This window comes from Brachyistius frenatus, unplaced genomic scaffold (genome assembly GCF_029030835.1).
Source record: "Brachyistius frenatus isolate BFR_SWC_R1_liver_20210118 unplaced genomic scaffold, ASM2903083v1 Contig_36, whole genome shotgun sequence".
Classification (NCBI taxonomy): domain Eukaryota; kingdom Metazoa; phylum Chordata; class Actinopteri; family Embiotocidae; genus Brachyistius; species Brachyistius frenatus.
The window spans coordinates 1245693-1267099 of NW_027210635.1; the positions used below are offsets into that span (position 1 = coordinate 1245693).

Sequence of the window (21407 nt, forward strand, 5' to 3'; positions counted from 1 at the left end):
GCTCCCGTCCAATTGGAGCAGCACAACTAAGCAGCCAATCAAACTGTTCTCAGGGTAGACCAATCACAGCTCTGGGCATGCGTACCGTGAAAATCAGTAACGTTAACCCCCCAAAAAAACCAAAAACAAAACATTCATCTGAAGTAAACAAACAAACAATCGTCTTATGTCCTGTTTGACGTATGTTTAATCATTTAACATCATGTAAAATACATATTTATTTGTGACCCCCCCACCCGCCATCTATATAGCTTTACATAATATAGATTTTCATAATATGAAAATGACACAGTGTAATGTATATAAATATTTGTGAGGAATAATTATAATACGGGAGCTTTCAAAGAGGCAAAGTACCTCTCCAGTGATAAGCAGTGGTTTCCAGCCTGCAGGTTTGGACCTCAACCTGTTTGAATTGCGAGGAGCTGATTACCAGAAAAAGGATACAAACTTATATTCTGAATAAAAATGTACTTCTTTCTGACACTTAAACACGATCAGAAGTCTTTGGTTGAAATAATCCAGTGGCAGATATCTGGTGACGAGTTTATGGAGGAGAAATGGCTTAATCTTAATGGCTCAAAAGCCCCCCCACCCCAAAAAAGGTTGGGAACCACTGATTTGTAGGATGGTTTTCCGTCCAAATATTTGGTCTTGCTGAGGGAATGACTATGACTGCTGGAGGTAGCAATTCTGACAGACTTAAACAGCATTGCTTTAACACTCTTTACGTAAAACAATCAGAAGTCAAGTTTCAGTCCTGAAGACATGGAGGCTCCACCTGGTGCCAGGTAGCTGGGAAAAGCTGGGTCGGCGCCTGATGTGCCTGCATCTCGCCTGGTGGGACTCAGCCCGGCGTCATGGACGTGCTGCCGCAGCCGACTGCTATGAGGGACACCCTGCTGCTTCAAGTATCCCTGCTGGCAAAACAGCGGCGGCTTACGGTGGGTGAGGGATGAGCGGAAACACGATTCTAAAAGACAGGAGGAAACACAGGAATAAGTCAAACTACCGTCTGCCATCATGTCTTTATGGTATCATATGAGGCAATTAAAAAAAAAAAAAAAACTTGCTTTGATGTCCTTGGTTTAAAAATGCAACTTTAAAGTTTGTGCAATGTCTTTATGTCCCAAGCTGCACCTAAAAATATCTACAGTGACGCCCACAATACAAGATTTGGGACCATCATCAATGGCAGATGAAGCTCTGCCTCATGTTGCCAAATCTCCCCCAACTCTTGAACTCTGCTTTGAGGCGTTCACACAGACCAAACAAATGCAGAATGTACACTGCTTTTCTTTGACTTTCTTAAACATTTGCTGCCATCACAAAGCAGCAGGGTCAACATGCATGCCTCAAAATTGAAAGAAGGGTTGTGCACAAGTTATAAACAGTAGCAGTAACGTCATTACCTAAACCTTCTTAAGTGGCATTGTGATCTTATGATATAATTATGAGGCTAAAAGCTTTTCTGCATCAAATGCAGGTAAACTGTTGGACACAAAGTGTGAATTTGTTGCTTACAAGTTATATATGATAATAATAATAATAATATTTGCACAATAATTGTAATATTTGCAGTAGTGTCATAATTTGCATAAACCCCTAAGTTAATACAAAATAAACTAGATAATATGCCTAATAATGAAAACAATCCATTGTACAAAGTCTATAAATTACTGTAAATAATCTGCAAACATATGTCTTTATACAAAACAATGTAAAAAATAAAAATCACCTGCCTCTACAGTGTATTTGGGTACAGGCTTATACATTTGTTATGTTTGTATTCTTCTTCTCTGAGACTTCATAGTGCATTATTGAGGTGTATTAAATTACCAGAAAATGACTCTGCAAATAACATATGTTTTCACTTTCTCCTCAGGAGAACCTGGCTGTTCAGATTCAATTTGAAATATTCTACCCGTGACCTCTCTCATCAATAAAGTAGCCAAATGTGGCAGTAGGTAGCCAAGTTACAATAAAAACACGTTTTAGTGGGCTACCATGAGTTGTTGTGGTTGGATAAATTATCATGCACATGGACAGAAGTTTTATTTCTCAAGAAGTCATAAATAACCTAATAAAAAGACTATATGCGTCAGACAGGCAGGCGATTTGAGCTGATGAAGATTATTGATTTATTTAGAGTTGGTATATTAGTTGTTTCATTAGACTTTAGAAAAATTTCCCCCCCCCCCCCTCAAACACACAGCAGCATTTTTTTCTGCTGGTGTAAACATGGCCTGTAAAGAAACAAAACAGGAAACATTGGGTGACAGAGCAACTATTGCATGTAACACAGGTCTCTGGCTGTAACGGAGGGACGTTGCAGTTGTTTGGCCTGCACTGTAACCATTCAGCCACTGACAAACTTCACTATGAAGAATACTTACTTCTGTATACATGACTAAAGAATTTATTTAAGTTGTTACAGTTTATACAGTGTACCATTTTTTTGGGGGGGGAAACCGAAGCACCCAGAGAAAAACCCACGAAAATGCCCTAACCCCTAACACTCACTGAACACACAAACACAAACACACAAACAGGAACTAAATACTAAAATAGTGTACCCTTCTGTGTTCTTTGACATCTATCTTTGTGAGGACCAATAAAAACTGAAAAGGTCGGTCCTCACAAAACTAGACATACCAGCAGGTTTTTGTTTTCACTCATCCTGCTTCTGCTCAAAATGTTTGTATTTGCGGCGATGTGATGGTGTCAGGAATTTCTTAAAATGTCTCCACAGAGAGACTTTTTCTATTTCAGAGATTTCCACTAGTGTTACGACCTCTTCTGGTGTCAAGACCTCTTCTGGTGTCGAGATCTCCTCTTGTAGTGTCGGGACTTCTTGTAGTGTCGAGATCTCTTGTAGTGTTGAGACCTCTTCTGGTGTTGAGACCTCTTCTGGTGTTGAGACCTCTTCTGGTGTCGAGATCTCTTCTGGTGTTGAGACCTCTTCTGGTGTTGAGACCTCTTCCGGTGTTGAGACCTCTTCCGGTATTGAGACCTGTTGTGGTGTTGAGATCTTTTCTGCTGTAAAAACTGTTGTCAAGTTGTCCTCAAGTGTAGAATCCTTTCGGACGATACGCTTGTGTTTGCCGGCCTCCTCCGGTGGAGAGTCCTCTGAGATTAGTTCTAGTGTGGAGACCATTTCTGGTGTCAAGGTCATTTCTGGTGTAGAGACCGTTGTTTTTTGTTGTTTGTTTTTTTTTCACTTTATTAATCCCCGAGGGGAAATTTCTTCGCTACAGCAGGGGGGCTCTCAGGGGGGAGCTGCTGCAACAGGCTGCCACTAGCGCGGTGCCAGGTAACCTGACCTGAGGTCAGGTTACATTGTCCTGTGATGCAGACCCCTCTGAGATGACCTCAGGCTTGTGGTTGACGGCCCTCACAGAGTACTTCAACTGCTTTGTTAGCTCCTCCATGTTCCTTTTCAGAGTCTGGTTGTCCTCTATGTTTTCTTTATTTATGGTGCACAGGTCAATGTAGAAGTTGGTCTTGTATTCTAATTGCTTTATTAAGTCCTTCAGCTCATCATGAGTTACATCCTCACTGCTGGCCTCTTCCTGCTTGGGTTTTATGTTCTCCAGTTCTAACCGGTGGTCTTCAGCCCTCAGCTCTTCATTCATGATCGCATGCACAAGCTTTCCTTTGCTATTCTTCGTGTCACTGGACTCAATCAGATTGTCAGCTTTGGAGGATCGACTCACATCTTTAATGATGTCTTTGTACCATCTCACCTCCTTTTCATAGCAGAGTCTCATGTGCTGTTCCTTTTGTATTTGTTTCTCCACCACAAGGATTCTTTTCCAGTCACAGTATTTGTTGTTTTCTGCCGTTTGTTTAGTCTTTTGCTCCTTTCGAAGACGGTGATGGATCCTGCGTAGGGACCATTTAAGTTTGTCCAGTTTATGTTTCAGACATTCCACCTGTTTAGAATTGTTTTGTGGTGGCTTCTGTCCAGGTGGATGGATCCTTGTCCTTGTTGCTGCTGCCTTCATGAAGGATGGCTATCAGCTCTTCAAGCTTCTTTTCCAGAGCCTGCTTGTCCACATCCCGTGCTATACTTTTGGTGGACAATTCAAGGCAGGAGTCGGTCTTGTTTTCCAATTGCTTTCTCAAGAACTTCAGCTCATCCAGGGTCCCATTGTCCTTGATGGCCTCTTCCTGCTGAAGTTCTATGGCTTTAATCTTCCTCTCGAGGATGTCAGCTCTAAACCTTTCCATCTGAAGTGCACATACAAGCTCCTTTTTGCTTGTCTCCATTGCGCTGGGCTCAGCCGAAAGGTTAACTTTGGAGGGCCGACTCAGATTTCTAACAATCTCTTTGTGCTTCGTCAGGTCCTGTTCATTGTGGAGTCTCAGGTGTTGTTCCTTTTGCAATTGTTTCTCCACCATGCAGAGCCTTTTCCGGTTGTATTGTCTGTTGTTCTCTGCCTTTTCTTTCATACTCTGCTCCTCCTGTAGACTGTTAATGGTCCTATCCAGGACTCGTTTATGATTCTCCACCTTCTGTTTCAGATAGTCCACATCAGAATTGTTTTGTGGCGGTGTTGGATGAACAGAAGCGGGAGCAGCAGAGTTCTGGGGCTCAACCTCCGCATGGATGTTGCCCATCCTGGCTTGATTACTGGTGGAGGACCCCTTGACCATTTCATTGGCTTTGTTGCTGCCTTCACGAGGCACAACTGTAACCTTCCTGAGCCTCTTTGACAAGGTCTTGATTACCTTGTTCACGCTGAGACTAAACAGCTCTTGAGATAGTTGATTTAGTTTTGATCTGATTCTGTTTTTGTTCCAAATCTGATTCTAATACAATCAATTTTCTCCTAGTTGGTTGTTCGCTACTCGTTGCAGTCACTTTCTACTGTTGTTGTGTCTTAAATGCTGTCTGATGTGTGCGTGTGCTGATGATTGGTGTACTGATAGGCTGAAAATCTCTCGCTTATATACACTGTAAGTGGGCGTGGCTTCTAGAATACCACACCCACTTACAGTGTCTTTGATCCTAAACAGAAGCATTGTGACATCACAAAGAAGTCATGTGATGTCACATTCCACAACACCTGTGATTGATGTATTTGAATAACAACAATTCCTTAATTCATTCCTGCTGTATATTTAATTTCAAATCAAGGCCACAAACAGCTTTACAGTAAGAATTCAAAACATACACAAACATTTTTCAGTTTTTATACTTATTTCCATCCAATATCTGTGTCTACAATCTGATGTAGTGCAGATCAATGAAATGTGCTTCTGAGAGGTTGATGAAGAGCAAGAGATGGTTGGGCTGCTGACACCACAATAAAGCGTGTTGCAAAAATGAACATGTTGAAATGACAGAAATGTCCTAATGTTGTTCAGATGTTTAAAGGGTCCGTTCACCCAAGTGAACCCACTGTCAAATCAAATGATAATGAAAATTTTAATTAATATTAATAACTTCCTATCTATCCAGCTGGTCTGATTAATTAATGTATTCTTTGGTTTGAAAGTCTTGTTATTTATTGATTGTATTACATTGTTAAATCAGTGAATTGTATTTTATGAGAAAAATGTTGGTCTCTTCAGCAAGAAATGGAACTTGGAACATTTAGTCAGATCGAGTATTAAAAAAAAGAGATCAAAATGTATGGGCTGGAAACAGATCGCTTGTCAACATGCTGCTTTACCTGCATAGAAGGCCCTGAGGTCAGCCTGGACGCAGTGCTCCAGGAAACGGCGCAGAGGCTGGATGTGGGATATGGGACTCTCCCATTCTGTGAGGAAGTCCTCAACGATGTGATGAATTGCCTTGGGCCTTGGTAAAGGCCAGCCGTGGGGGCGCAACTTCATTTCTTCCTCTGGAAAATAAGGATTCTATCAAAAACTTTCATTCAGAGTTTGTTCCCTGTCAAATTAAGTACATTAAATTCTGATGTTAGCAGCATTTCTACTCACCAGTAGGAAGTGTGTCATAGAAGTATAAAACTGGGTGCAGAAAGTTGGATTTCCAAGCTTTAGTCCAGTCTGTTTCTGCCCTGCTGCGCCCCAGATAGTCTATCATCTTCTTCCCATATTGCATAACTACAACTATCAGTCCATGGTTGGAGACCTCATGACCAGAGAGAGAAGAGAACTGAGGCAAGGCCTGGAGTGGAAACTCTTCCATGTATTCACAGTGAGAGCTTTGTGTCAAGGAGAGAGGACAGATCAAATATGATGATGAGCATCAAATAGATTAACTGTAGTTTTATTTCCTGTGAAAAGGTTAGGTAAGACATGTTTTGGTGATTTTATTCCTATGTAGAGCAGCAATATATGAACTAAGTAAACACAGGGAGACTTAACAGGATGGATAACCTGATGATGCAGTTCCAACATCATCTGTCAATACAAGCATTCCCTGCCAAACACTGCTATTTATGTAAAAAGACAAATATCATTATGGTAGAGCAGTGACAATATATTTCTTGATAAAAAAAAAAACACTCTTTAGAGAAAAATAACATGAATTTCACGTGTTATCACAAGCGACCGTATATAGAATTTTGCACAAAATATACTTTGCTCATAGGAAACGTAGTTTTTGAACCATTTTCATGGTGTAATGTGTGAAACTTCCAGGTTAATTAAAAGTGAAGGTGTTTCAGACATCCTGACCAGAACACCTCTGAACAGATGTGGCCACTGTGGTGACCAGCTGAGAGGCGGCTGGTGATGTGGGAGCGGTGAGTAATATGGCCCAAACATAATATCAAGATTTTTCAGGGTAATTCTTGGATGACGATATTCTTAACGAGATGGCAAAATACTAAATAATATTTTATAATTTAATTCAAGAACATGCAGTTGCAGCAAAATAAGTGTTTTAGTTTTATATGTTAGTAAAAATTAAACTGTTTGCCATAAAATATACAGTAAAAGCTGACATATCACCATGTTTTATTGTACATCTGATCTTTTGTAAACTAACTACTCCACTGTGGAGCCACTTAAAGCAATGCTTATTGTTGCTGTGTAAATTTGGCACGTAACATATATCATGCTGTTACGATGCATTATGGTATGATGCCATTGGCTCAACAAGTCAGAATATTGTCATTTTTACAGTGTGAATTTATTTATAATAGAAATTATACTCTGATATTATCGTGAACAATACAATATTGAACACAATATGTGGGTGCTTTATGATACACTAGGAGCAGTGTAAATAAAACTGTTCTGAAGCAGCCATTGATGAGGACATTCAACATAAAAAGGACAGATGGACAGATGGATGACCTGAACTCAGCAAGTGACAACAGGAAGCTCTCATTAATAAAAGAGGAAAGCTGGAAAATGGCAATTATCACTGGTGAAATAAGCATCTGCTTACCCTCGAAGAAGTACGACATCCCCAAGGACCTCAAACATTTGGTACGGCCCAGAGGCCTCGCCGGCCCGCTTCAGAATCCAGGGCTGCAACTGCGTTGTCAACAGTTTTGTTGATGGCCACAGGTTGCTATGGTAACGAAGTTCAAGTACACGATGTACAGCTCGTGCTGTGGCATAAAATACATATAGGTTAATTTAAAATAATGCTGACTACATGTAAAGGTGGCACAAAGGTGTTGTTGTGTTCAAAAGCAGAGTTGTCAGTTTGTTTGCATTCCAGATGTGAGTGTTCACTGTCCACAACCGAGTACTATCAACTATAGTGTATGACCTACAGTTGGGATCAGAGCATGTAGGCCAAGATGTGATGCCATGATGCCATTAACAAAGTGGGCATTTTTCAGTGACAACTATTTTACAGTGTCACCAAATAACAAACATCTGTCTGACTTTCACCTGTGTAACGGAATCCATGGACGAAGCCTCCAGCAGATGAGCGGTAGTCTCTGGAGTGAGCAGCAGTTCCCAGCACAAACAAGCCAGGGGTGTTCTTCCCTTCATACCAGGCTGTCACCCCCGGCAACCTCCCTTTTGCATTTTCACTGTTAGGCGGGCAGGCAGAGCTGTGGAGATGGGAACATTGTCTAAATAAAACAGCTTTTTTTTTTTTTATACATATTAAGGACATTACTTACATGAATGGGCATGGGCACTGGTATAATACCACAAGCCCACCATGTTGTATAAATCTCTACCTGTCAAATACGCTGAAGTTGAATCGGAATCCGAGGCATCGAATCACGCGGTCGTAGGGTTTTCGCATCGGGAAGTTGTCGATGTGATGCCCCGGCAGTTCTTCTCCCGTCACATCCGGACTGTTCTCTTCCTTTTTCTGAATGTACTTATTCAAAGTAAGATATAGCTGACCCTTTTTCTCTCTCTTCTTTCCACCTGATCTCCTCTTGCTCTCCTCCTTTCGCCGAGCGATGACTATTTTCTCCAGGCGTGCCTCCACCAGCCCATCGAGGGACTTCAGCTGGTATGTGTCTATTAGCTCGTTATTCACAGCTCTGGAAAGCAAAAACAACAGGTCAGTTTAGGCTGAAAGCACATGTGGCCGGGCATCGGTAGACCCAGGCCCTCGGCCCAGCCTGTCACCTGGCTTCCTTTGCACCCAAATTGATGCTGATCGGAGTAAAGTTGGCTTTATACAATAACATTTTGATAGAGGAAGCTGAGCCAGAAGACGAAACTTTCAATTTACCAGTTGATCCAGATTCGGACCCTAACGAATGGTCATGAGCTTTGGGTGGTGACCGAAAGAGTAAGATCGCTGATACAGTATGAGACGTTTAAATGAGTTTCCTCTGTAGGGTGGCTGGGCTAAACCTTCCAGATAGTGTAAGGAGCTCTGATATCTGGAGAGAGCTTTGAGTAGAGCCGCTGCTCCTTTGTGTTCTAAGCAGTCAGCTGAGGCGGGTCAGACATCTGATCAGGATGCCTCCTCCTTCCACTGGAGGTTTTCTGGGCACGTCCAACTGGTAGGACACCCCAGGGTAGACCCAGAACCCGCTGGAGGGATTACATATCTCATCTGTCCTTGGAAGACATTGTGTTTCCCCAGAAGCAGCTGAAAAATTTAGCAGGGGCAGAGGGACATCTGGGCTAACCTGCTCAACCTGCTGCCACCGGACCGCAACCCGGATAAACGGTGGGAAATGGTTGGATGGAGTTCATTTGAAAAATCCTGGTAGTTTAGCTTGTTTTCTGTTCTCCTGCACTTTGTATGAAGTTATCCTCACTTTACTTTACCTGAGATCTCCAACATAATGTGTTTGCCAGGCTAGTCGAACAGGGCTGGAACTAAGCATGTGCACCCGACTCGCTTTTCCCAAGATGCTCTGGGCTGTTTCAAAAGCAGAGTTCCCCTTTCCCAGAATCAGCACAGCCTGGTCCTTGTAGTCCTCGGGGTTAGTGGAGATGGACTCGTAGCCCTCAACCAGGTCAGAACCGACAAATTCTACCTTCTGAGATACCCACAGACCTGTGGCTACCAGAAGGATGCTGAGAAAGAGAAGACAAAAGTACAATCCGCAATCCAAACAAAGGGGAATTTTTCACCTGAAGTGCAGTGTGGCACAAAGTACCTGCATTTGTAGTCTGACCCATGTTGATCTGTCAGGGTGTAGCTCCTGCCAGAGGCTGACTGCACCGCCCTGATCCTTCCGATGTCAACACCGTACCAGACCTTCAACCCAAGCTCCTTCACAAACATGGACAGGTAGACAGGGAAGGCTTCAGCTGGCGGGTAAAACTCACTGCTCACTCTCTTGAACAGGAGGTCGGGTTTATCGCTCAGCAGCGAGTTCCAGTCGTGACGCAGGTTGAACTCTCGGTTCCGCCTCCCTGTGTGGATCTTGTTAATGCTAATGAGCTTCCTGTGCCTGGGATACCTTGGGACGCACAAAGCAGAGCACAGAGGACACGTCTTAAACATGCTGCAGGACCACAGAGGAGTACAGTGTCGAAAGCTGTCACAAAGTATCTCACTTGTTGAAGAAGCTGCCAGGTCCTGAGTTCCTCTCCAAGATGATGTAGTCTCTTCCAGCCTTAGAGAGGAAGTATCCCATCTGCAGCCCTGCAGGACCGGCTCCCAGCACGCAGTAGTCATAGTGGAGGGTGCCATTGTGGTGCCGGTTGTCAGAAAAGCTGACCACAAAGCCAATCAGGGTGAAAAGAATGAAACACACAAGGCTCCGATCCATAACCTGCCAGATGAATGAAAGTAGTTCAAATGTGTGTGATGATAGGGTGACGTGTTGCAGTAAATAAATACATCTTGTCAGTTCGGCCAGCAGAGGCATGAGACTGAGGTGAAATTCCAAGCTTTACTGACGTCAAGCAATATACATCAACATCACATCAACACCAAACAACACCAACCACTCAAAGCGTGTAGTTGCATCACATCCCCTGCCTGCTACGGGTGATTAGATGAAAGTGCCTACTAAGGAGGGAACAAGACCATTTGAGTCGCTAAATATTAACATTAAACCAACACCGTACAAAAATAAAACACATAGATAAGGCATAAGATACAGATTCCTATAAATGCTTCAATGACACATTTGCCCCCCATCACGATGGTTTGCTCTGGAAGCTCTAAAGCAGTCCAGGAGAGGTCAGTCTCACCATTATTTGAATATGGCATATAATGACGTAGAAACTGCAGAAATAAAAGTAGATTTTAATTTACAACACCAAACACTATTTAGAAATGGGCTTTTCTACACAGGAAGCATGGCCAGTCCCCTTCTGCTTCCTAAATCATTCTCAAACGACTGTCACAGTAAAAGAAGACTTCAAAATGTGTACTTAAGAAATAATCAAATATTAATGCATGTGTGTAAATATTCATTTAACTTACAATGCTCTGTGGTAATCACCCTAGAAGAATAATACAGTACCACATAATGTGCTGAAACCCCTGCTCTCCATCACCCATTATAAAAATGACCTGATAGACTTTTACATATATTTAGAAAATTGTAGTGCCATAAAATCCCCCCCAAAAAATTTAACATCTGTGCTACAAAGACACATACGATTTGGGGATATATAGGCTATGGCCAAAAAAAAAAAAAAAATCTAATATTTATATCTGGTAGGCTAATATTGCTGCAATATGGTGAAAATAATTCTAGATTTTATTAGAAAAAGTTGTTTTCCACGTAAAAATACGAGATATGTTTGCAAATGATCGTAAACATAATGTTTGTATTTACTCTCAGGCAGCAGGGGCATTTGGGCCATGATGGGGCAACTGGCTCCACTGCATACGCGCAGCAGCTCGACACTCTGGAGCAAAAATAAACAAATTCAGCCCAGATTTATCAAGACATCACACTTCATAAACCAATGGGATAATTTAGCGACTTGAAGCCGGCGAACCGGGGTTAAGAAGCGGGATAAAGAGTCCCCCGGCTCTCCGTGAACTCTCTGGCCGATGTTACATCACTCCGCCGGGGATGCGGCGGCCGCCGTCGCCCGCTGAACCAGATGTGAGGTCGACTAATGCTTTCAACCGCGGAAACATGGAAGGCAATACGGTACCTTTTACAGCTGTCGGTCCCTCGAGCGCAACATCTGGGGCTTCAAACCTGTCAAGGCCGCTACATGTTTACTCTTCAGCATTTTAAAACGCGCTATGTGGGAATGTGTAGTCTTCTGAGAACCCACCAGCACAACCTACTGCCCCCCCCCTGCCCGGATCACAAAAACCAATGGAGGGCGGCTGGCATAAAGGGGCGTGATTAGAAAATACCATAGAATAGAGTAGAATAGAACAGAATAAAAGACGTGTGCACATCTTATTTTATATCAATTTAACAATCCTACCTACAATGCCCACTGTCATTGATCACTGTCAAACCAACTGGGCTGAACTCAGAGGGAAAAGGGAAATACTTTCCCCCTGAGACTCTGTTCAAAGCTTGAAATTGTAAACATGACAGTGCCGTTTTTTCCACTTCTTGCTATTTGTAACCAGCACTGATTACCTTCATCTCCTTCAGGATTTTAATTACATGTCAACTGACATTTCAAATCCTTTCAGTGTTTCAACTTCAAGCACTTCAACTTCTCTCAGCACTTAAACTGACACTTCACACCGACAGAAGTTTTAACCTCTCCTCCAATTTAAACTTTATTTTGTATTTGTATTTGGACTACCACTGCAACTATTTCAAATTCATGTAACTGCTTCCTTAAACTTGGCCACGGCATTTTCTGACAGACATCTACTGTAGTGGGATTTAGTCCCACATGCTGTGTAGTCCATTATTGTAACTTCAAATGTTAATAAGAAGTGGTCCGACAAAAGAGGGTTTTGAGGAAATACAATAACATTTTCAGTTTCCATTCAATATGACAGAACCAGATCGAGGGTGTGGTTACCACAGTGAGTGGGTCTTTATGTTTACTTGTGGCCTTAGATAAACCTGACACTCCGACTAGTCTTCAGTCTTATGTTTTACACTCATTACTCAATTTCCCCAGGTTTTATATTTATCATTGAATTTGCTTTGTGAAGGTTGACGATGACATTTTACCACCTGTCAAGGTATAAGTATATTTATACTTACATATCTTCGTAAGTATATGGAAGTAGCCTAAAAGAAGAGAAATATGACCAGGTAAATCTATAAAAAGTGAAAGTATTCATCACTGAGAGGGCTTTTTTTAATACATTTTATGATTGTGGTAGATTTTACTACTCCTTGATGTGTGAGCAGAACTTTGAGGAGTCAAGATACTTCGAGGTAACAACATGACATTGCATAATATTTGAATAGATTAACACTTAAATAAAAGTACAATATCTTTTTCTGAAAAGTAGTAACTCAGAAGCACCAAACAGTAAAAAATGAAAATACTTGATAGAGTACAAGTACTTCTAAATTATACGAAGTAATCTACTCTCCAAATGTACATTTAGCCCTGTACTTAAAATCAGAGGGAGTACAAAACCTAGCTGTGCACTGAGTGTTTGATTTCTGCCTTATCATGTTTTCAGATTTTCCTACCATTGTGTAACATCTGTTTTGTCATGTTAAGCTGAAGCAGTCTGATTAAAATGACTCAGCAGTCACAATTCCCATGTGACTTATCAGTTACAGCAGTCATGGCTGTATAAAAGAGGTAGGAGAGAGCTGATAGACCATCCAGAGGAAGTGACAGCAGCGCGAGAACACACTCGAGCATACGGAACCGAAGACTTCATCTTACTGAACGTAAGTAAAATGTGTTATGTACTTTGTGATTTGTACAAAAATGTAGTTTTAATTAGCCAAATAAAAAAATTGATGCAATTTCAATAGATGGAGAATATGAAGAGTGCGAGGAAAAATGACACTGAGGAATTTGGCAGGTGACAATTTCCTTCACAAATTTAAGACATTTTTTTTAGTTTTCGTACTTCTTCTTCAGGATATGATGAATTATTGATCCTTTCCCGTGTTTCCCATCAGCGACCTGTCAGAGCAGATTAAAGCAGCCACTAAGGACAACCACGTCAGAGCCGAAAACACTCAGCTGATGCTTAGTTACCAGAAGGGACAGATCACTTTGCCACAGTACAAGGTGAGCCGTAAACAAAGGAAAACATCACACTTTGTCTTGTTTTATTTTTTTTGGTTTTTACATCATCCTAAAAAGTGGATATGCATCTCTATGCTTTAATCAGGTCCTGCTGTGCTCCCTCTACGAGATCTACAAGGCTCTAGAAGAGGAGCTAGACAGGAATTGCTCCCATCCGGCGGTTGCACCGATATACTTCCCTCAGGAACTTGCCCGTCTTGAATCACTGGAAGGAGATCTGGAGCACTTTTTTGGCTCAGACTGGAAGAAGAGAGTGATCGTCCCTGCAGCCACACACAAATATGAACAGAGGCTACGAGAGGTGAGTACGATGCTCCGTACAATGATCCATAAATCTGAACTGAAATCAGCTCAACGCACCCCCCCACATGTTTCAGATTGGCAGGGAGAACCCAGAGCTGCTCGTAGCCCACGCCTACACTCGATATCTTGGTGATCTATCAGGGGGACAAGTGCTGGGAAAGATTACCCAGAAATCTCTGGAGCTGAGCAGCAAAGAGGGCCTGTCGTTCTTCTCGTTCCCCGGTGTGAGCAGCCCCAACCGCTTCAAGCAGCTCTACAGGAGCCGGATGAACAGCATCGCCCTGACGAAGGAGGAGAAGGAGGCGGTGCTGGAGGAGGCCGTGTCCGCCTTCGAGCTCAACATTCAGGTGAGTCAGGAGTCGTCGAAGAGCAGAAGAGTCAGGGACCAAAAAAAGCTCCACTAGTCCCGTTGAATCCAGCAGAAAGAGGAAGTGAATCACACATGCAGAACAAACATGCTGCCAACTTGCTGATTGTTTTTAAAATCTTGTGTTTCCCCTTCCAGGTTTTTGATGATTTGCAGAAAATGCTGAGTGTCACAACAGGAACAGCAGAACACACAAATGGCAACTTCCCAACTGCTGCATTCCCACCGTCATCCATCATGCAGTTCACCGTGGGACTGTGCGTCGCACTGGCCACGATTGGAGTGGGCATCTATGCCTTTTAGTCTTCACCTGCTTTTATACTGGATATGCACAAGCAGCACTTTACTCATCACTCAATGAAGTCAAGACTGAAATGTTGTGTCTCAGCTAGTCTATCAAATCATGTGTATGTAAACAACTCACTGTTGCTGTAACTCATCTTTTTAATGATTTGTAATAAAATAATCTGTCCAATCAGAATGACTCTTGATATAATTTCAAATACTTTTATTTATTTTTTCATGGCATGCAGACATTCAGTAACAGCTTTAAGTTGATCCAAAGCATCATTACCACTGGAACAGTGACACCCTCTATCCATTTTATAGCATAAATCCTGATACATGTAATTAAACAGTTGGTGGCAAGAAATTATTCCAAGATGTCTGCAAGGGAAATATAACAGCACAAATAGACCAAAACTATTTACATCAAAAACTATAGGGGTATGTAATGGCTGACTCTACTTGACTCTGTAGAGCACTTTCCTCTGCATGCGGTGCTGAAGTTCGCCTCGCCTCAACATCAGTTGGAGGACTTTGTAGATGGCGTGTTCGGGATACTTCTGTAGACGGCACAGAGGAGAGGAACACATCAGTCACAGGATGAACACAAGAGTACCGAGAGCTTGTTGAATGTTGAGCAAATTCAGGACTCGGTTACTGATCGAAAACTTGTGTTCTATTTTTATTTCCATTTTATTAACTTCACTGCCTTTCATTTGACTTTTCTCTTATTTTATGGTAGGTAGGTAGGTAGGTAGGTATATACTTTATTAATCCCCAAGGGGAATTTTTTTAAATATTTATTTAAAATTTTGCCCTAATGTGCTTGACAAATAAAATTGTCTTTCCCTGGTTAAAATTTGCAATATTCTATGACATAAAGTAATACTGGATTTGCAAGTTGCTCTTGTGTTAAGACAGTGGGAAACTGTTCTCTACTAAATTTCCATATTGGTCACAAAATCACTGGTATCTGCACACAAAAAAACCCCAACAAAAAACAAACAAAAAAACCCTTTAGTGGTTGATGTATTGTCATCCCCCATATGCTCTGTATGATTTAAACAAACAAGCAAGCCATCTTTTATTATGACGACAAACAAATTGTGTTTTTTTGATCATTTAATTACAAGATCAGATTTTCAGGCCTGAATGAGAGTCGACAGAATATTATCAGATTACTATGTTCTACCTCTCCCCAATAGAAAACCGAAGAGCTCACGTATTCTATCCAGATGGATGTTTGGTCCCAGTACGTTTATGCAAACAGATTAATGCAGTGTTCTCAAGTGTTTTTGTTTACTTCCCGTTATGATGCTCTCAGACTGACCTGCTTGGTGAAGTCCTGGACGATGCTGTGCTCCGACACCTGGGAGCCGATGGCAAAGCGTCTCTTCAGCTGCCTCTCGATACCGGAGACAAGTTCCTGGTCCTCCAGAGAGGTGAAGCCCTCCACTCCTGGACACAAAATGTGGTTGGAGAGATTTAACAGCAGGAATCTCCTTCGCTGCGTCCTGTTAAAAGACTTAGCTGAGCTTTGACAATCAGGGAGTTGTACGCAGAGATGACCTTTGGTCATTACTTTTAGCCAACTATATCACCTATTTTTTTTTTTAGCTATTTAATCAGTTTTAACCAACATTTCATCACTTGTAGCTCACTACTTCAACTATTCATGACATTTAGCTAGCAATTTACCCAGTTGCAACATGCAGTTTTTAACGATATAGCTGACTTTATATGTGGGTATATTTCTCCTAATTAGTTGAGCTACTCAACAATCTTTCCTCTTGGTGATAAGGGTCCACGCCCCTCTGGTAAAGACCCACCGAGGTACATCAGAGAAAGCTAGGTAGACATTTGAACTAAAGTAATAGCCATATTTACAGTGGAGCCGTCACACTGCAGCCAAGCGTTTATGTAGTTTTACTCCAGGCAGAAATACAATAAAACACACACCTGAAAGACTGCCAGACAGAGCAGCATCCAGCGTGGAAACCTGGAAGAGTCGGAGGGCCTCATCAACCTCCTCTTCACCGGCCACAGCCTGCAGCTTCATCTTGGCGAGGGACTCTGCGATTCGTACAACGGCCTCCAGCTGCCTGAAAAAACAGAAACATACAGGATTATACTTCATAGCGTCCAAGTATCAGACGTGGAGTACAAGATTCATGTTCATCACTGATTTGGAAAAGGAAGAAAACAAAAACAAAGCTACCTGACAGTGATGGGGATGGAAGGTCTTTTGTTGCTCTCTCTTTCGTGCTCTCGCGCTCCGCTCCTCATCACCACGTATCTGTTTTTCAGCTTCTCAGCCGCCGCCGCAGAGAGCCGAGGACCGCATTTACTGTATTCAAACATCCATACAAAATAGTTTTCAATGAGCACATTATGATTGGAGGACAGTCACAGAGTTGTTTTAAATATCAAATCAGGTCCACGCACACTCTGGCATAGGCGATGTATTTCTTAAAGGTGGCGAGTGGAATCTCGCCCTCCACGCCCTCCGTCTGCGTCTGAGCACTCAGGTGGACATTCATCACATGACGAGCCAGCGTCTAACAAACAGAAGTATTCACCATTAAACTCAGTAATAATCCTGTATCTGTATGGGTTTAAAGCAGTAAGCCACCAGCCTCCTCACCATGTCTCTCTGGTGGTCGTGGTGGTCCTTGATGATGAAGATCATATCAAAACGGGACAGGATGGTGGGCATGAAGTCGATGTTGTCCTCCCCCTTTGTGTCGTCCCAGCGGCCGAACACGGAGTTAGCCGCGGCCAGCACGGAGCAGCGAGAGTTCAGGGTGGTGGTGATGCCGGCCTGAGAGGAGTCCAGATGTTAGTTATCACGGCAACACCGCAGCACAGTGTGAATTGTTTTTACAAGCACAAAAGGCTGACACCTTAGCGATGGAGATGGTCTGTTGCTCCATGGCCTCGTGGATTGCCACTCTGTCGTCCTCTCTCATCTGAATAACAAAATAAGTCTTTAGTCCTGTGGCTGAAATGAAGATTAAGATACAACTCCTGCCACTAAACTCTGTTTTACCTTGTCAAACTCATCGATGCATACGACTCCTCCGTCAGCCAGCACCATGGCTCCCCCCTCCATGATGAACCCACGAGTGCTGGGATCTCTCAGCACAGAGGCAGTCAGACCAGCTGCACTGCTGCCTTTACCGGAGGTGTAAACCTGTCGGGCACAGAGTCCAGGCTCAGCATCAGTGGGTGGATTTATTACATTACACACTTCATGATGAGGTTTTTTTGTTTGAGGGGATCATCAGCTGAGGAGAGAGGAGAATGGATAATTACCCCAATCGGCGAGCATCTCTCCACGAACTTGAGCAGCTGAGACTTGGCTGTACCGGGATCTCCAAGCATCAGCAGGTTGATGTCGCCCCTACGAGTGAGACCATCGGGCAGCCTGAAAGCAGCAAACAAAAGCGTTACTGGACATGTGAGGGGAGAGTATTACAATATAATGGCAAGCATATCATTCACAGCCTCACCTCTTCCGTGAACCTCCAAACAACAGACAGGTAATGGCTTTTTTCAGATCGTCACTGCCGTAGATGGAGGGAGCCACGGAGCGTGCCAGAGAGTTGTAGATGTTTGTAGAAGCAGCCAGTCCTCTCAGTTCCTCCTCCTCCTGTGGAGACACTGAACCAGTGGCACCACGACCTGGAAGAGATTAGAAGAAACCTAGAATTTAACCAGAGTCTATAAATCTCCTCCCACAGGCTAGAAATGCATCAAACCAAGACGTTAACATACCCGCCCCTTCAGTGTCCACCTGGATGCCGACCACACGCAGGTACGATGCACGGATGCCCACACCAACACTTTTCTCTTTTCCTTTGGCCTTTGCAGCAGCCATCTTTTTGATGGAGTAAATGCCCATGATGGTGACGCGGTTACCGGGGACAACACGGTCACACAGATACCTGAGAGAGCAGGAGGAGGAGGAGGAGAAAAACATTTAAGTCAACAGGAGCACAGCGGCAGAAAACACCACCCTGGATCACAAGTTTCCAAGTGAATGTTCCTGACCTGTCGCAGTAGAGTTGTTGGTGACGGGGCATCTCTCCATGCGGCACAGCATCCGGAGCCTCCTGGAGGCGGAGCGTCTGGAAGTCGACACAAACGCAGCGGTCCGGGATGATGAAGTAGGGGTCCACGGGACACTTCACCCTGCCGGCATTCTCGCTGCAATAAGACAAGAGATTTGTTAAAAGGGTAATTCTGTTTGAGGAAGTCGAGCTGAGAAATATATTCCTGTTGGTCACACTCACTTGTTGCACTTGCGGGGCAGAGCGTAACCCTGCAGGCCCGGAGGCAGAGGGATGTTGTTGATGAGGGAGCGACAGCCACGACACTGCAGACACACCCTGGTGGCCTTCGCCTTGACCGCCGTGGCTGAGATGATGATGCCGTGTACCTTCACCAGACGGGAAACCTGCTCCGACTGAAGACGGGGGGTGGGAAAGAAAGTGTGATCAAACTGTCTGGAATAGCTACGATGCGAGACAGGATGAGGAAACCAAGAGGCACCTTGAGGCTGCGAATGGAAGCGTGATGTGCGTCACTCTTCAGCATGACCTGGACGTCCTGCACCGTCTCCTCCCCTACAGGCCGGGGACGAGTCACCTCATCAGCGACCTCCTTTGCAGCTTCCTCCAGCTTCAAATGAGACCAAATTGTTAGAGAACAATGTTGACTGAGACCGGTGATGTGAGAAAATGTTACGATTTTGGTGAAATAAAGAGCCGGTGAAGCAGCGCACTCACCAGCGGCAGGTTATCGGTAGGCAGCTTGTAGAGACAGTCCGACAGATCCTCGTCGAAGCTGGCGAGGTCCTCCATCTCCACCTCCACCCAGTACTCCCCCAGGGTGTAGTGGCGCTTCAGCTCATCTCTGATTTGCAAACAGAAAACAGACAGGAAAATACATGAAGTGCTGTTGCATGAGGTCAGCCCCAAAAAACAAAACAAAAAAAGAAGCTTTTTAAAAAAAATTAGAAATAAGAGCTCAAATATTCCAAGCTGATAGATTAGACCACACAGCTAATGCTGCCACCGATTGAGCTTTTTGATGCACTTTTTAATGCCCGATTGACCAACGACTGTTTGTGATTTACTCATTCATTCGAGTTCTTAAGAGACAGACTGAAAAAAAAAAAAACAACCCGATGGTTATGGTAGAAGCCTCAGAGATCCACATATCCCGACTTTTACTCTGAATAATAACAAGTTTAGCTCCAGCAATGCTCGAGCCCACATTTCCCAGAATGCAACTTCAATGCAACTTTCTTGAAGCTCCCCTGCCAAGTTAACGTCCATTTGTTTTAAAAGTCGACACCCACACAAAACTGAGATGGCCTGATAACAACATGCAGTTTGTTTGTTTCAGGCGATATTAATATCAGTTTATACTCAGTCTGTGTTCTGAAGCTAAAAATTGCCTCGCTAATACACGTTCGTTCCTAATAAGACGTCCCATCCCTGGTAAATCACCTGTATTTGTATGTGAAGCCGGTGCGGTCGGTCCCCACTCTGAACTGTCGGAGGAACTCACGGAACCGCTTTTTGATCTGGATCCGCTTCTGTCCTCCTTCGTCCCCGCCGGGTCCCTCTCCTCCTCCGAAGCTCTCACTATAGTACACTCCCGGGTCGTCGAAGCCAGACATACTGAACGAAAGTCGTTGAACGCAACGTCACGAGGAAAAAGTTGAGTTTAAAAACTAGTTCTTCTTAGTCAGAAGACAAATGGATGTAAACTGTCAAGAGACAAAGCTGCTCGGAGCGTCTGTTTCGCGGCAAAAACTGACTTCCTTCCCGTCTGTTTCCCGCGAGCTGCTTCTCTCAACGCGCGCCTTCCTGTCCTCTAATTGGCTGAAGTCAAACCCCGCCTGTTCCCATTGGCCAGAGCAGCTCGTCGGAGGAGTAACGTCGCGGTGAAGGTGGAGCTTGTAAGCGCTCATGGCGCGAAACAGACAACCGGAGGAGGGGAGAAAGAAAGCATGGGAGTAGCAGCCACAAAGGACACCGGGATGAAACATTAGATTCATCTGCAGTCTGTTGTCTTTAGTAAACAGTTTTACCACCGCGAAGAAGTGGTTGTGCTGCTTTTAAAGGAGCTTCTTGACAGGATTAGAGTGTAATCAAATATTACCATAGTTACAGTAAAACTAGGTCAGTTTGAAAGGCTTCATACTTATTTATGAAATGACAAAGTTTGACCAAAGCTGCAAAGGACCAATGAGACAATAATTTATAAAGCTTTCTTGCAAGATGAGTGTCCAAATTTTAAGAAAATAAAATGTAAAGAACCCCCTTTTTTTTTTTTTAAGAAACACTCTGTTCCTGATGGTTTTTTTCTTTCTAATAACTTTAATTATCCTGTTACAAAAGTGTTGAAATTACATCTTCTCAAAAAAATCTAGTATTAAACATGCAAATATTGTTTTAAATATCAAGGTAAAATGTCTCTTTACTGAAAAGTTTGATCCACATCACATTAAGATGATTATTGGGACCACTACTGGCTTCCAAACTAGTTGTGATGTCACAAATTCATGTTGGTATGTATGCGTTAAACCTGTAAAAAATATCTTTTTAGTGTCAAACTTGGTTTATATATCATTATGTACAGTGCAGCTCAAACATCCAAGTAAAGTGTGACAATGAAGTTGAATTTTTCAAGTCTGCTCTTTGCATCTCTCGTTCCAAGGAGAGATACCTAAACATCTTTCTCACACAAATAAGCAAAACAGAGAGTTCACGATTCCTTTTTTCTGATTTGAAAGATGAGTTTAATGTTCACTACAATAAATGCTGATGATGCAACAATATATATAACTAGTAGCATCACTAAACTTGCCAAGATTATCTTCACAATCATTAAATCTGTGGAATAGATGGAC

The 21407-nt window shown here is 43.1% G+C and overlaps 3 protein-coding genes across 5 annotated transcripts; 1 reads left to right on the forward strand and 2 right to left on the reverse strand.

Moving 5' to 3' along the window:
* Positions 1 to 164: 164 nt before the first annotated feature.
* On the reverse strand, positions 165 to 11610 carry foxred2 (FAD-dependent oxidoreductase domain containing 2). 3 transcript variants are annotated; one of them, XM_069701233.1, is made up of 10 exons: positions 11482 to 11610; positions 9919 to 10136; positions 9516 to 9821; positions 9181 to 9432; positions 8124 to 8438; positions 7825 to 7991; positions 7370 to 7535; positions 5950 to 6176; positions 5682 to 5852; positions 165 to 973 (listed from the first exon to the last, which is right to left on the reverse strand). In XM_069701233.1, exons 2-10 carry the CDS (start codon positions 10131 to 10133, stop codon positions 741 to 743), a joined length of 2052 nt encoding a protein of 683 aa, XP_069557334.1. In that variant the 5' UTR covers positions 10134 to 10136; positions 11482 to 11610; the 3' UTR covers positions 165 to 740. The 3 variants fall into 3 exon arrangements, with proteins under 3 accessions (XP_069557334.1, XP_069557332.1, XP_069557333.1); XM_069701231.1 differs by having other exon boundaries at positions 9919 to 11226; XM_069701232.1 differs by having other exon boundaries at positions 11154 to 11610.
* A 1423-nt stretch (positions 11611 to 13033) lies between these two features.
* hmox1a (heme oxygenase 1a) lies at positions 13034 to 14672 on the forward strand. Its single transcript, XM_069701068.1, has 6 exons — positions 13034 to 13160; positions 13248 to 13297; positions 13398 to 13509; positions 13613 to 13828; positions 13905 to 14177; positions 14336 to 14672. Exons 2-6 carry the CDS (start codon positions 13248 to 13250, stop codon positions 14498 to 14500), a joined length of 816 nt encoding a protein of 271 aa, XP_069557169.1. The 5' UTR covers positions 13034 to 13160; the 3' UTR covers positions 14501 to 14672.
* A 45-nt stretch (positions 14673 to 14717) lies between these two features.
* mcm5 (minichromosome maintenance complex component 5) lies at positions 14718 to 20286 on the reverse strand. Its single transcript, XM_069701069.1, has 16 exons — positions 19999 to 20286; positions 19273 to 19399; positions 19037 to 19165; positions 18778 to 18950; positions 18536 to 18691; positions 18260 to 18429; positions 17995 to 18166; positions 17798 to 17909; positions 17532 to 17675; positions 17386 to 17451; positions 17127 to 17303; positions 16928 to 17040; positions 16701 to 16829; positions 16442 to 16584; positions 15813 to 15940; positions 14718 to 15042 (listed from the first exon to the last, which is right to left on the reverse strand). Exons 1-16 carry the CDS (start codon positions 20169 to 20171, stop codon positions 14941 to 14943), a joined length of 2214 nt encoding a protein of 737 aa, XP_069557170.1. The 5' UTR covers positions 20172 to 20286; the 3' UTR covers positions 14718 to 14940.
* Positions 20287 to 21407: the final 1121 nt, after the last annotated feature.